Below are 12,472 nucleotides of genomic sequence, written 5' to 3' on the forward strand. Positions count from 1 at the left end.
TACTGTCACATCTCTTCCTTGTGGTATTCCGATTTTTCTTTTAGTGGCATTTTTTAGCAATTTAAGTGGAATGGATGGAGGTAGATGGCAACTATTTCGGCCTGGGCTAAAATATCTCAACAAATTTTGATGGGTTTCTGGAAATTTGGTACAGATATTCGTCATGTCTGGATGATGGATGATTTATGATAACTTTGGTGAAGCCCTGACTTTCACATCATAAAGTCAAAGTTTTTATTTGTCCAATAACTTTGAATGGAGCACAAATAGCTGAAAAAGCATGTTAGCATGCTACCTCACTGAACTAAGATGGCGAACATGGTAAACATGTTGTTTAGGCTAATCACTTGTATTGTTGCTACAAGAACGTTGCCTTTCTAGCATTAGCATTTAATGCATTTTCACTGCTGTGCCTAAGTACAGCTTCACAGAGTTGCTATCATTGCTGTTTACCCTGAGGTCAGGGTTTGTGAGGTTTTCCCAACTTTTCAAGTTAAAAATCCAACTTAAGGGCGTGTTCCAGATTAAATTTCTGACTGGGAACTTTTACTCCCAACTTTTCAGTTCAAATGGAATACACCATTAGTCATGTTATGCTAGCTACCGGCCTCTTCTTCTTGAATTTGAAAACTACAACCACAAGATGCTTATGGTAGATCCAGTGAATCTACAGTGATCAGTGATCTACACACCTAAATAATACCAAGTGTTATTTGACCTTTTCACAGCCTGGATTGTATTTTTTTCATCCCTTTTGGATCAGGTAGTTTGATAGAAATCAGTAACCTTACGCATTTAGTCAGTCAAAAGAATGTCAGTCTGTCAGGACAGTGTTGACCTAGCAGGGCAGCAGGGCATTAAGCTTGATTAAGAAGCAGGAATTCACGGTACTCCTTTTGAAGGATGTGGGAAGTGTCCCTCAAACCCCAGCAATGAAGGGATAATAAGGAATGGGACAAACTTCCCCCTGGAAAACTGGAACGCTTCCTAAGGCCAGCAGCAGCACTAAATAGTTCCGACAAGGGGTCACATTTCTCACTGCAGTCAAATCAGAAGGGCTCCAAGCTATGAATTATGCTGGCTGATCTGTCTCCTCCACAGATTAACTTCATTATTTATGGTTGGTTAATCTAAGCAGTGAAGAAAAGAAACAGTTGGAGCCAGAGCACACCTGGTGATTTCAATAAAGTTTTGTTTTTTTGTCTGTAAAAGGGTATAAAAAGAGAGAGGAATTATACTATCAACACTTTACCTCTACTGGAATAATAGATTTTTATGAAAGAAGTGGGTTCCAGAGGAAAAAAAGATTTATATTAATCTTAAACCCTTTTAACCCACTTAATAATTTGTTATGTTATCAGAAAGTTAAAAACAAAAACAGGTTCCTCATAGTAGTTGTTTGGTTTATAATATCAACTATAGGTCAGGATTTTAACTGACAGGAGAGATATATTCAAGGTCAGTGTATTCAAAGGCACATGCATGCAAAGATCAGCAGTCACTCATGAATTTGTCATATCCATACGGCAGTAAAATACAGAGTGATGGTTTAAGGCGTGCTCCATCAAAGCCTTCTGAAGAGTCTGCTAAGGCACTCAGCACCAGTAATGACCAAATCCCGTGGGCAATCCTGGAGCACTTTCTACAAACATTGGCAACAACAGTGCCACTCCACACTCTCACACTAAATCCTCTGCCTCAAGGAGAGACTCACTTGAAATGGGACTTCCACTAGTTTTTGGAAAATGAGACAAGCACTCTAACAAAATGATAGGTATCATCAATGTGGAAATTATGTTGATGTTGTATAGGTCTCTGAATAAAGCACTCATCTTTACTTCTATGGGGGTACTAAGGAATCACACTTTATTTATCAAAAAAGATTTATGTGGTTTCACTTAAAAGATGTTTGAATATTTTCTGCTATAAGAGCTGAAAAATGAATTTATATGATGCATATACCTTTATGTGATGCAGGTATTAAATGTCTTATATATATACATATATATATATATATACTTTTCGTCTGGCATTATTTTTTTCTTTGAGCTTGGAAGTCCATCCTTGACTGTTGGAAACATGTAACAAAATAACCTAAGATCCATTTACAAGCTTGGAGAGCTATCATCAGGATCACTGTGACATTGAGGTCAAATGATGAGCCCTGAACCAGTTCTGTTCACTATATGAGAACCATGAGATGCTGTTTAAAGGCTGGGATGGTTCTCTGAGAATCACCAGTAGAATAATAAAGCAAATAATAAAGCTGGATGATATTTCTCCCTGAACTTCTCACTACATGGATTTCCTTTCCACACATAGTCATTTGGTCTGTTGTTGACTTAAAAATACTGCTTAGTGCAGTTATTAAGTTCCCATCAAAAAAACAGCATTGTTTTGCAGTAAGTTCTCAAAAATCACTAAAACAGACTTAAACTTTGATCTTTTCATCATTCAAATTAAATGTGCTGTATTTATAGACTGAATACTTTTCAACAATATTGTGGGATTGTTGTTTTCACAATAAAACTTGTGGTAACACCTCCTCCCAACCAAAGGGGATGTGACACTCAAAATGACTGTACTGCAGTAAACCAATCAGTCATACAGTGTGCCTCAGGGCAGGAAACAGCATGGTGCCTCACAGCACTATGACAGCAGTCACAGTAAAAAAAAACAACCCACACACACATACACACCAATACACACACACACATGCTGTACTTTCTCTCTCAATAAAACGTTAAGCTGGAAAATGGTCAACACAGCAGTAAAAACCCACAGAGAGAAACGCAGCATTAAGACAAGCTTGAACACAGCAACTGCCATGGAAGCTGCATCTCTCTCTCTCCCTCTACTAGGGTATCATTATCCACTTAATTTCATCCACCAGGGGTTGGTGTAATGACCATGTTCAAAATCCCTTATCGAGCAGAAATTCAGCCTGAATCACAAATCATGTGAGTTCTAAAGTATCAAGTTCAAGTTAGTGAAACAAAAGAGATCAGACTTTTTTTTAAAGGGAAAAACTGAGAAAAGAGAAGGCGAGGCAAAGGGAGAGAGATGCAGCAGAGCGGAGAAGCAGACTTACAGCTCGGTATTTAGTGGCCACCTCATTCTTTTCCTTGTTAAGCTGGGTGTTCTGCTCCTCTAGTTCACGGACCTTGGAGAGGAGTCGGTCACTCTGCTCTATGGCTCTCCTCAGCTCCTCTCTCTCCCTCATCCCTGCCTGCTGTGTATGAATGTGCCGCTGAAACGACAGAGACCTGAGCTGGAACAAAACTCACACACACACATCCAGATATTCACACACACACACGTGCGCAAAAAGTCTGATATTTCAGCTTGGCTGGGTCTCTCTGATTGACTCTTTCACTTCTGTCTGGAGCCTGCACTGTACTCTCCCTTCTCTCCTCCATCCACTTCTGATATGCACACACACTCTGTTAAAGAGCTTTGCCCCCTGGAAGACATTCGCGTGCATGTATGAATATGCGCATATGTGCCCACATTTCCTCCCCTCTCACCAGACTGGCCTCCAAACAAGCGAATAATATCAAACATTTTTCCTGGGTCTGCAGTCAGAGAGGAAAACTAAAATTGCCACCTTCAGTCATGCCGGGCAGATAAAATAACCATCTTTTAAAACAAAAAGCAACCATACAGCACTGTAATATAAATATATCAATAAGAAATTCCTTATGACACTATGGTAAAGGTTACTTGTAATTCCATATCTCCTACTAGACGCACTATAGTGTGGTATGCAACTGCTAACTAGTAGTGGTTGTGCTTCTCAAAATTAAGACTACGTTTTGATAAACTTGTCAATATGATCCAACAAGTAATCTCACCTAAATTTGAATGAACTGATTTGCTTTTTTAAGCAACTTTTATATATTTGTGTTTCGGCTGACATGTTAGCATACTGTTGCCTGTTTATGCACATGCACCATGAATGAAACATCATTAGCATTCACATGAAGTCTTGTTAATGGGAGCCAGTCATAAAAATATTACTACCTAGTTGCTCCCATGATTAGTGATGATCAGTGCAGCTTTAAAGCCAGAAATAAGATTTCCTGTCTTGTCCACTTTGGCTTAACTACAGAACAATAATTACTATTGTAAAATGGTACCTCCAATTCTGAAAATGTACACAGCACCAACACTTGCTTTTTTTATATGTTGTTACCTTGATTCAATATTTTTAAGATGCTTCACTTTAACCTTAAGCTTAAAGCTGGTACCAGATGAATGTAGTTTGCTAAGTACAATACAAATGCAGAGACATTAAAAACAATCCTGTGTTACCGTTTGAAAATCAATTTGATACAATTTTTCAAAATCCACAACTTTCCACTGAGCAGTTAACTCCACCACTCTGGCACCTCAAGCCGGGTAAAACAAACACTGTGAACTGTAAGTACTCTGTCATACAGGCCTGCTCACTACATGGTACATAGGCCAAAGTTCAAAGGGAGCATTCAAACAGCAGTGCTCAGTTGATCAGATGAAGACGGTAATGTAAAGATTCTGTTGGTATGTGAGCTGCACTTTATTGCTGGTGAGCCTTTCTTCCTATCAGCAGCACCTCGCCAGTCGACCAGACCACATACAAACAGACTCACAGGCTAAACAGTCCGTCAACCTCTGACATACTGATGTAAACACAATAATGTTCTGTACACACTGGGACATAAACCAACGTGGACTTTTAGGGTGAAAATCAATTCAGAATGAGAAAAATTCTTCCTGTCTCCTTGTCAAAATATGCAAAACAACAGATGGTAACTTGATTCAAAATAAAATAAGAAACTATCAAGCATTTGGAAAGTCTAACATAGTGTAACTAATACAAGGCTTTGCAGTAGTGTTGTTATGTAACTTACGTAACTTAATTTGTCAGATTATGATTGCATTTTTAAGAGATATCCAAGAATCAGAGACAATCATAGTAACAACCAGCACACCAGAAACAACACTTAGAGAGATAAGCAACAATAGCAAAAAGAATTAATAATATCCATTATGTGAATCAAAACAGAAGGCAAAAACGATTAATATTTATATAATATATTAATAATTATATACTATTTGTCAAGTAAAACACAAACACTACTCTACATGAAGGCTAACGTTGTCCATCTTCTGGGCGTGTGAATAAGCCACTGTTTGCTCACACCTTTGCAATGTCAACTACAGTAATCTTTACAAGATGATAATATGTCAGTGTTTTGTTAGTAACTTCTTTCAGCAAATTCTTTCCCCAGGTGGCCAAAACAATCATTACCAGTCCTACAAAATTAGCCTTTAACACCATGCCACAGCATATCCAAAATAAATGAAAATATGGAACCATTTCAGTCTCTTTTGAAAAGTTAATACTTTTACTTTCAGAACCACCGGTGTTACTGGTATTGAGCTGAGGCATAGAAATGAGCACTGAAATACTGATTAGGAAGATTAAAGGGAGCTGACCTCTAAAACAAAACTACATATTCTTCATTTTACCTGTAGTTTTTATCCATCTAGACTGTGTGAGCTGTCCACTTCTTGCGCTCAAAGCACCAAAAAATACACTTGAGAAACTCAGTGGCAATGTCTCTTTCCATTAATCATGGCCCTGTTAATTAAGATAAGCCGCAGACCTTGTTGGGAGCAGTTTTATGTCAGAACTATTTTATTTCCAAGGCATGCTTCTACTCATTTATGAGAGGTGAGTTAACTAAGTTAATTAAGCTAGCTAATGTTACAGCTCAGCTGAGTAGGTCACCGATAATGTTTACATACCACACTGTCATGGATGAGAGCGTCTGGTCCATGACCTGACGCACATTTCCACATTTCCCAAACCGCCCACAACAAGGTCTTTGGATTATCTTGAGTAAGTGTTGAAGTGTCGTCTAGTTTCATGATAATCCAGAGAAGGCAGACATCTCTACAGCCAATCTCTCCAAAACTCGGCAACTCACACCAAAGCAATCAAGATAGATCAACTTTACTAAAGGTAAGACGAAAAATGTACATTTCTGATTTTGAGGTAAAGTGTCCTTTTAAGGTTATAAGGCTACTCATATATAATGTAAATAGTAACAGCAGGATCTGTGTGTTGTCTACATTGAATTCCTTAAATCACAAGGCCTTGTAATAACAGACTTGTAATGCAACATGCTACACTGCAAACAATCAGCTATGGCCTAAATACACAATCCAAAGGAACTAATGTTTCTTGCAGAGAGCAATTGCTTGCATTTACACTCTATGCCACATTCAGTCAATCTTCTTTTATTTCTATCCAGACCTAACAAGATTCTACAAGTAAAATTAGCTTCGAACTTTCAAAGTAAAACAACAAAATGTGGTTTCCTTCCCTGGAAAAACAGATGTGAGCTGATTTTCCACAGTGAGATCTGAAGAAGAAAATGTTTAAAAGGAAAAGCTGTGTTACAGAAACACACACACACGCACACAGAAAAACCTGTTGCTGCTTGAGCGCTGGTGTCTGTGCCACTGGAAAAGAACTGTCATTAGCTCAGCACTCTGAACCCTGACAGTGAATTTACCTCTCAAAGCTGACAAACTGTACATTCTGTCAGAGGGGAAATTAGACAGGGAAATGCGAGATCGTCTTTCTTAAGTGAGCAGAAGTAATTGCCATGTTGTCCAAATAAGATTTAGGACATGTGCTTTAAGCGCCATGAGAATCTGCCCACTGACACACCTGAACTTCCATTGCCTATAGTCAGTTTAAACACACAATATATTTACCTGTCAGTGCAGGATTTACCGTTGCACTCAACATCAATCTGCACACTTGTGCCAAAAAAGCAGGGGAAGATAAATGTGACACATCAATGGTTCACCTTTAGCATGATCACAGGGCTCAAGCTCTTAAGCCATCGCTATTGTAGAGAATGCACAAATTAAATGCTCTCTTTGTTGCAGCACAGTCCTTCTTTGTATGATGATGTGAGTTACAAGCAAAGCTTTCCTGTTTTGACTTGAAGCTTGGAGATTGTTTGTCTGATCAAACCTGCAGAGCAAAACAGACACATACTGGACTTCTCCCAGTAAAACAAACTTTCCAACTGTTCGCCTGATTCGCAGCTCTGTAAAACCTGTTTCTACTGAGTTAAAGATATGATGTTTTTTTCTGCATTTTTCCTAAATGCTGCATGCAGCAGTTTCCAGAGAAACTCCCTCTTCTTCTGATTCCTGGCATTCCTGGTATGAGTCGAGGAAACTGGCAGATTAATCCCATGATCTTCATTTTTTTCTTTCATTTGAACAGCTTTTCACTGTTTCAACTACTATTCACACCTGCTGATGGCTTCAAGTTCTTAGGTGATGTATTGGTGTAGATTATCGCAAACATATGAACAATTTTTGAATGAGAATGTACAAAAGCGATGCTAATAAGACAGTCTCTATCTGGAAGCGTTAATGCTCACAAACAATCTTTTTTTTTTTTAGCAAGCTGCAGAAAAGGAAAGTATAAATTCTGCTGAGAAGTGCTTTAGACTTACAGCCGTAGGTTGCCACTACAGGAAAAGGAAGTAATAGTCTTCAAAGTTTACATTTAAACACCTGTTCAAGCAAGAAAGTGGCAGACGCTATTAGCTTGTTGACACAGTGACTAATCACAGGACTATTATGTCAACTGCTGTACCAGATGAGCTAACAGCTAATATGAAGCCAAGTAGGAACAGGGTGTCGGTCAATCACAACAGCTTTGCAAGCAAGCTAGCTAGGAAACAGTCACTTAGCAAGCTAGCTAGTGTGTTTAATGACATTAAAGTTAATTTAAGACTGAACAAAAATCTAACACAGTTTATTCAGATGTATGCCTTATGTCTGTTCACTGTCTCCAAGCCATGCTAGAGAATAAACTGCTGAAGCACGCTGCAATACATTCTCTCTGGTTCTTTGTTGCTATTGCAGTCAAGATGGTGAGTAAGTGGCCCAAACATGAACACTCATGGATTTACTTCACTGCCACAAACAGAACAGCTGACCACTTCGTCTCCACTGAGATTACTAAATTACATTTTACTGTTGTAAACGCTGGTGTGATTGGGTCATTACATGCTGTGGAACAGCAAAATTTTAACTGTAAGATTTGGATTTTAAAGAAACATATCATTACAATAAATCTCTTAGTTTTGGTTTATTTTCATTTGCATGCAAATAGAACACAAGTAATAGAAATCACAGAAATGTCTTTTCCTTTTTCCCCACAGAAAAAAAAGCAGAAACTACAGCCCCAACACACACAAAAAACTGACAACCCTGCAAAATTTTTTCACATTGTGTAATTTGACAACTTTAGCATTTTAAATGCTGCTTCATTTTGTGTGCAATCTTTGTCCCACATTCAGTTTATTAAATGTTATTTAACAAAGAAACTGAAATAATTGGGTTTTGGGAAGATGGGTGACAAATTGTAGTTTTACCACATTGATAATGATAAAACATCTGAAACGGTGGATCTATAACTGTGAAGGTTAAGAACTGAAGCTCTCCGTCTTTGCAGGTCGATTATATTGCCTGTTTTTGGGTGCATTGCATCAATCACAGTGTGTTCCTGTTTCCTTTCAGTTGCTGTGCTGCATGTGTGCAGAGGAGTGTTAGTACTGTGAACAGTATAACTTGAAACTCTAGCATCCAAACTACTCTCAGGTGAATGGACTGCAGAATGAAGCCTGGCCTCTGGCTGAACTCTGGATCCAGGTCATGGAGGAAGGCACAGCGAGCCTTTGATCAGTGAAGCACCTCACAGTTCACTTTACACTCATGTGGTCGACTGACTGCAGGTCAGGTAAAATAACAGCAGCTTATAAATCATATCAATGACATGATTGTTGTCGGGTATTTGCACAGGAGAGATAACCATCGACATTATAGCTTCTCCTCAGCGCCAGTTATTGTCCTGATAGGGCTGATTAAAATACCTGACATAGATAGACTGCAGTACAAGTAGATTACAGACAACACTAAGCGTGTTCAACTGAACAGACCTCAACATAGTACTTTTATCTGTGAATCACTGGTATTCCTTTCAATTTAGCACCATTCAAATTTCTTATAAGATAAAAGACACATAATGGTTCAAAGAACTGTCCTCATCCCCTGGCCCACATGCAGCATCATCAAAGGAGAAGAGTACACTGCTTTTCATGTCTTTGTTGCCAGCTGAGCATATGTGTGTATGTGTGTGTGTGTGCTGCATCAGACATCATCTGCCTACTGAAAGAGCCATCATGCTCTACAGTGGAGAGAAGGTGGTCAATGTCACACAATCGATCATAGACAAAAGACAAAGAACAAGCCAGCACGCCATACACAGCAGTAAATGAGACACACACACAAGTTTGTCATTTGATACTGGACTTAAGGTTCTGAACCTTTTTCACTCCTTCTGCAGAAATGCTTACTACTCATCATGGTTGGGGGAAAGTTAAGAAAAGGCTAAAATTATATGCAAGCATGGTTTATTTCCCAGCCTGGTAATCATGTTGGGACCCCTTAGATTTGTCTCATGACCCGTTAGGAGGATCCCATGTTGTGAACCACTGCTTTAACCACAGCTGTATTAACAAGCTAGTGTAAAACCCACAATGGATTTGTAGAGATCCAATGGTTGCTTTAGTTCTTATGATACCCAAGACTTGTCTATGAGCAAAGTCCATCTGCTGGTGAGGACCAGCGGGAAGAAGATGGGGCTGAAAGTTCAAAAACTACTATTCCCAAGCTCAACAATGAACTTTGACAGTCAATTTAAAACCGTATTTCACAGGACATTAAAATATCCAATGAAACAAGAGTTAATGAAGCTGATGGAAATGTAAAATAACTTCACAGTAACATTACAGAAAAAGGGGAAAACATTAAAATGCCTCCTAAAATCTTTTTGTAGCCAGGGCAGTGAACCAAATTATTGGGAGATGTTTCTGATAAGGTCGGAATATGAGCCAGTATAGCGGCTAAATATGTAACCCTACTCTTTAGAACAACTTTAAAGGTACACTTTCTTGGGAAATATATTTATTTGTTTTCCAGAACTAGAGAATCCATACCACTCTCATGTATATGTACTAGTTACTGAGCACAAGCCAGTTTATCTTAGCTTAACACAACAACTTAAAGCAGGGGGACCCGGCTAGCTTTTTCAAACAAATATTAGACTACCAACACCTCTAAAGTTCACTAATTAGCATTAATGCAGGTGCAATTCACAAGGTAACCTTCATGGATGTAGTTTTCCTCTCAGAACTGTTTGAAAGCTGATGAAATTTACTGCTGTAGTGTTTTCAGCCCGTCTTTAGTCTATGTGTAGGAGTCTGCATGTGTTAGAGTAAAAACAGAGGCAAGTGTAGAAGCATTAGCAGCGCTTTAAAAGTGATTTACTCACAGCTGAAACTCTGGGAATTATTCTTATGCAGAAACCAGAAATCCAGAAAGGTGAAATGCACAGCCACTTCAGCAGACACATACCACATGTCACTGCAGCAAACACACATGAATGATCCCGCACACTCTGACGCCCCCTGTTGAAAAACACTGCTCCTCTTTCTAGGAGGTGAGGGCCTACAATGAGGAGGAGCCCCGCAACACGCTGGGGAACACAGTGACAAAAAGGGTTCACAAATCGAAGAAGAATGAGTCAGACAGGAAGAACATATAAAGACGGAACTTTAGAAAGAGAAAGAGAATGAGGGACAGAAAGACACATTAGAAGGAGTGTCAGTGGAGGAGAAGCAGGTTCCTTACATGTGCCAGATGTCTGCTGTGCAGGGCGATGGTGGGTCTGTACTGGTGGAAATCAGTCTGGATCACACACACTCTCCTCTCCATCCTCACAGCTCACAGCTGCCCATGCTGTCTTCACCCAAATGGGCTCTGCAGAAAGAGTGAAGCATGTGTGTGTGTGTGTGTGTGTGTGTGTGTGTGTGAGAGAGAGAGAGAGAGAGAGAGAGAAAGAGAGACAGAGGGTGTGTAACTGTGCGTGAAAGTGTGTTACGCCTGCTACCTGACCCTGACAGGAGGGAGGGAAGGAGGGAGGTGACGAGCAAAAAGAAAACACGAACGAGCTTGAACAGTCCCCCTCATCCCACACACATACACACACCTCTCCTCCCTCTGCCTAAAGCCACGCCACCTTCTGACAGCAGTATAACACTGGGAGACAGACTGCCAGCCTCCAGCAGAACAATATGCCAATGCGCGCGCGCACACACACACACAAACACACACAAACACACACACACACACACACACACACACACACACACAGTTGTGTTTCCATCACTTTTGGGGGCATTACACAGACTTACATTCATTTCCTAGAGGCTTAACCACCACCTAACCATAACAATAAACATTACTTGCCTAATCCTAACTCTAACCTCAGCCTAACCTTAAAGCAACTCTTCACCTTAATATTCACTGATTTACATCGTGGGGACTTGCATTTTGTCCCCATAGGGAAGGGGGCTCCTCATAATAAGACTACGTAAACACATTTTTGTCCACACAATTACAGGTTGCTAAAAAGGAAAATAAAAAGTTTTGTACAAAAAAATATGACCTCACGCTACAAAATCAAGATTCACTGTTAAAAGAAGAATTAAATATTACTTATTTTCTAAAGGAAAAGTAGCTTACACTGTGTGCATGTATTATCAGCACAATGAACCACACTGACATTACCACCAGTAAGCAAAATCTTGTGCATTGTTTTCAACACAATATACGTTATTAGCCGAACGTCCAAGTATCTCATAACTTAACTACAGTGTTGAGTAAATGTACATTTATACATTGCTAAAATTAAGCCTACAGTCATGTTAGGATCTCTGTCAGGCTTTAGCACATCTTGTTTGGTATGTTAAATTTGCTACTCCACACTAACCATGGGGCAGCACGGTGGTGCAGTGGTTAGCACTGTTGCCTCACAGCAAGAGCTTCGAATCCTGGTCTGGGCCCTTCTGTGTGGAGTTCGCATGTTCTCCCTGTGCCTGTGGGGGTTTTCTCTGGGTACTACCTGGTTCAGATGAAGAAAAGATCATGAGTTAGGTTAAAATAAGTGTGTTATTTTTCAGTGTGTGTGTGGCATTAAATGTAATACATCCATTAACTCCTGGATTTAACTTCAAACAAGTCAGCGCTGATTTTGGTTTCACATGGACCTAAAACTGCTTCAAAACACATACTATACAAGTAAAAACAAGAAAACATTTTGTTCTTTAAAGTTATGTTACATGTCAAAGACTGCAGTGGTCCTGACAAGTCAAAGAGCTCCACAGCATCACAAACACCAATATATCAAGGGGGCAGGCTGCACAAAAAGACCAAATCTGCTGAGACAGTATTTTGTTAAAGCCTGTGAAATCAAATTATTCATGTGGAATTAGCAGGTCTCAGAGAGGATTCATAAAATAATGAGCTGCTTTTAATTCTTAACCCTTCC

General features: G+C 39.5%; 1 protein-coding gene across 4 annotated transcripts in view; it reads right to left on the reverse strand.

The window, feature by feature from the left end:
* LOC124052763 (myosin-16) overlaps positions 1–12,190 on the reverse strand; it is a 54,734-nt gene extending 42,544 nt beyond the window's left edge. Inside the window, exons 1-2 of one of the 4 annotated variants that reach the window (XM_046377389.1) lie at positions 11,915–11,974; positions 10,774–10,902 (exon numbers count right to left, since the gene is read on the reverse strand). In XM_046377389.1, coding sequence (XP_046233345.1) covers positions 10,774–10,857 — 84 coding nt within the window. In that variant the 5' untranslated portion in view covers positions 10,858–10,902; positions 11,915–11,974. Of the gene's footprint in view, positions 1–3,091; positions 5,009–10,773; positions 11,261–11,914 lie in introns of those variants that run through there. The other 3 variants (XM_046377390.1, XM_046377391.1, XM_046377388.1) reach the window with 3 other exon arrangements.
* Positions 12,191–12,472: the final 282 nt, after the last annotated feature.

The sequence above is a fragment of the Scatophagus argus genome, chromosome 21 (genome assembly GCF_020382885.2).
Source record: "Scatophagus argus isolate fScaArg1 chromosome 21, fScaArg1.pri, whole genome shotgun sequence".
Classification (NCBI taxonomy): Eukaryota; Metazoa; Chordata; class Actinopteri; family Scatophagidae; genus Scatophagus; species Scatophagus argus.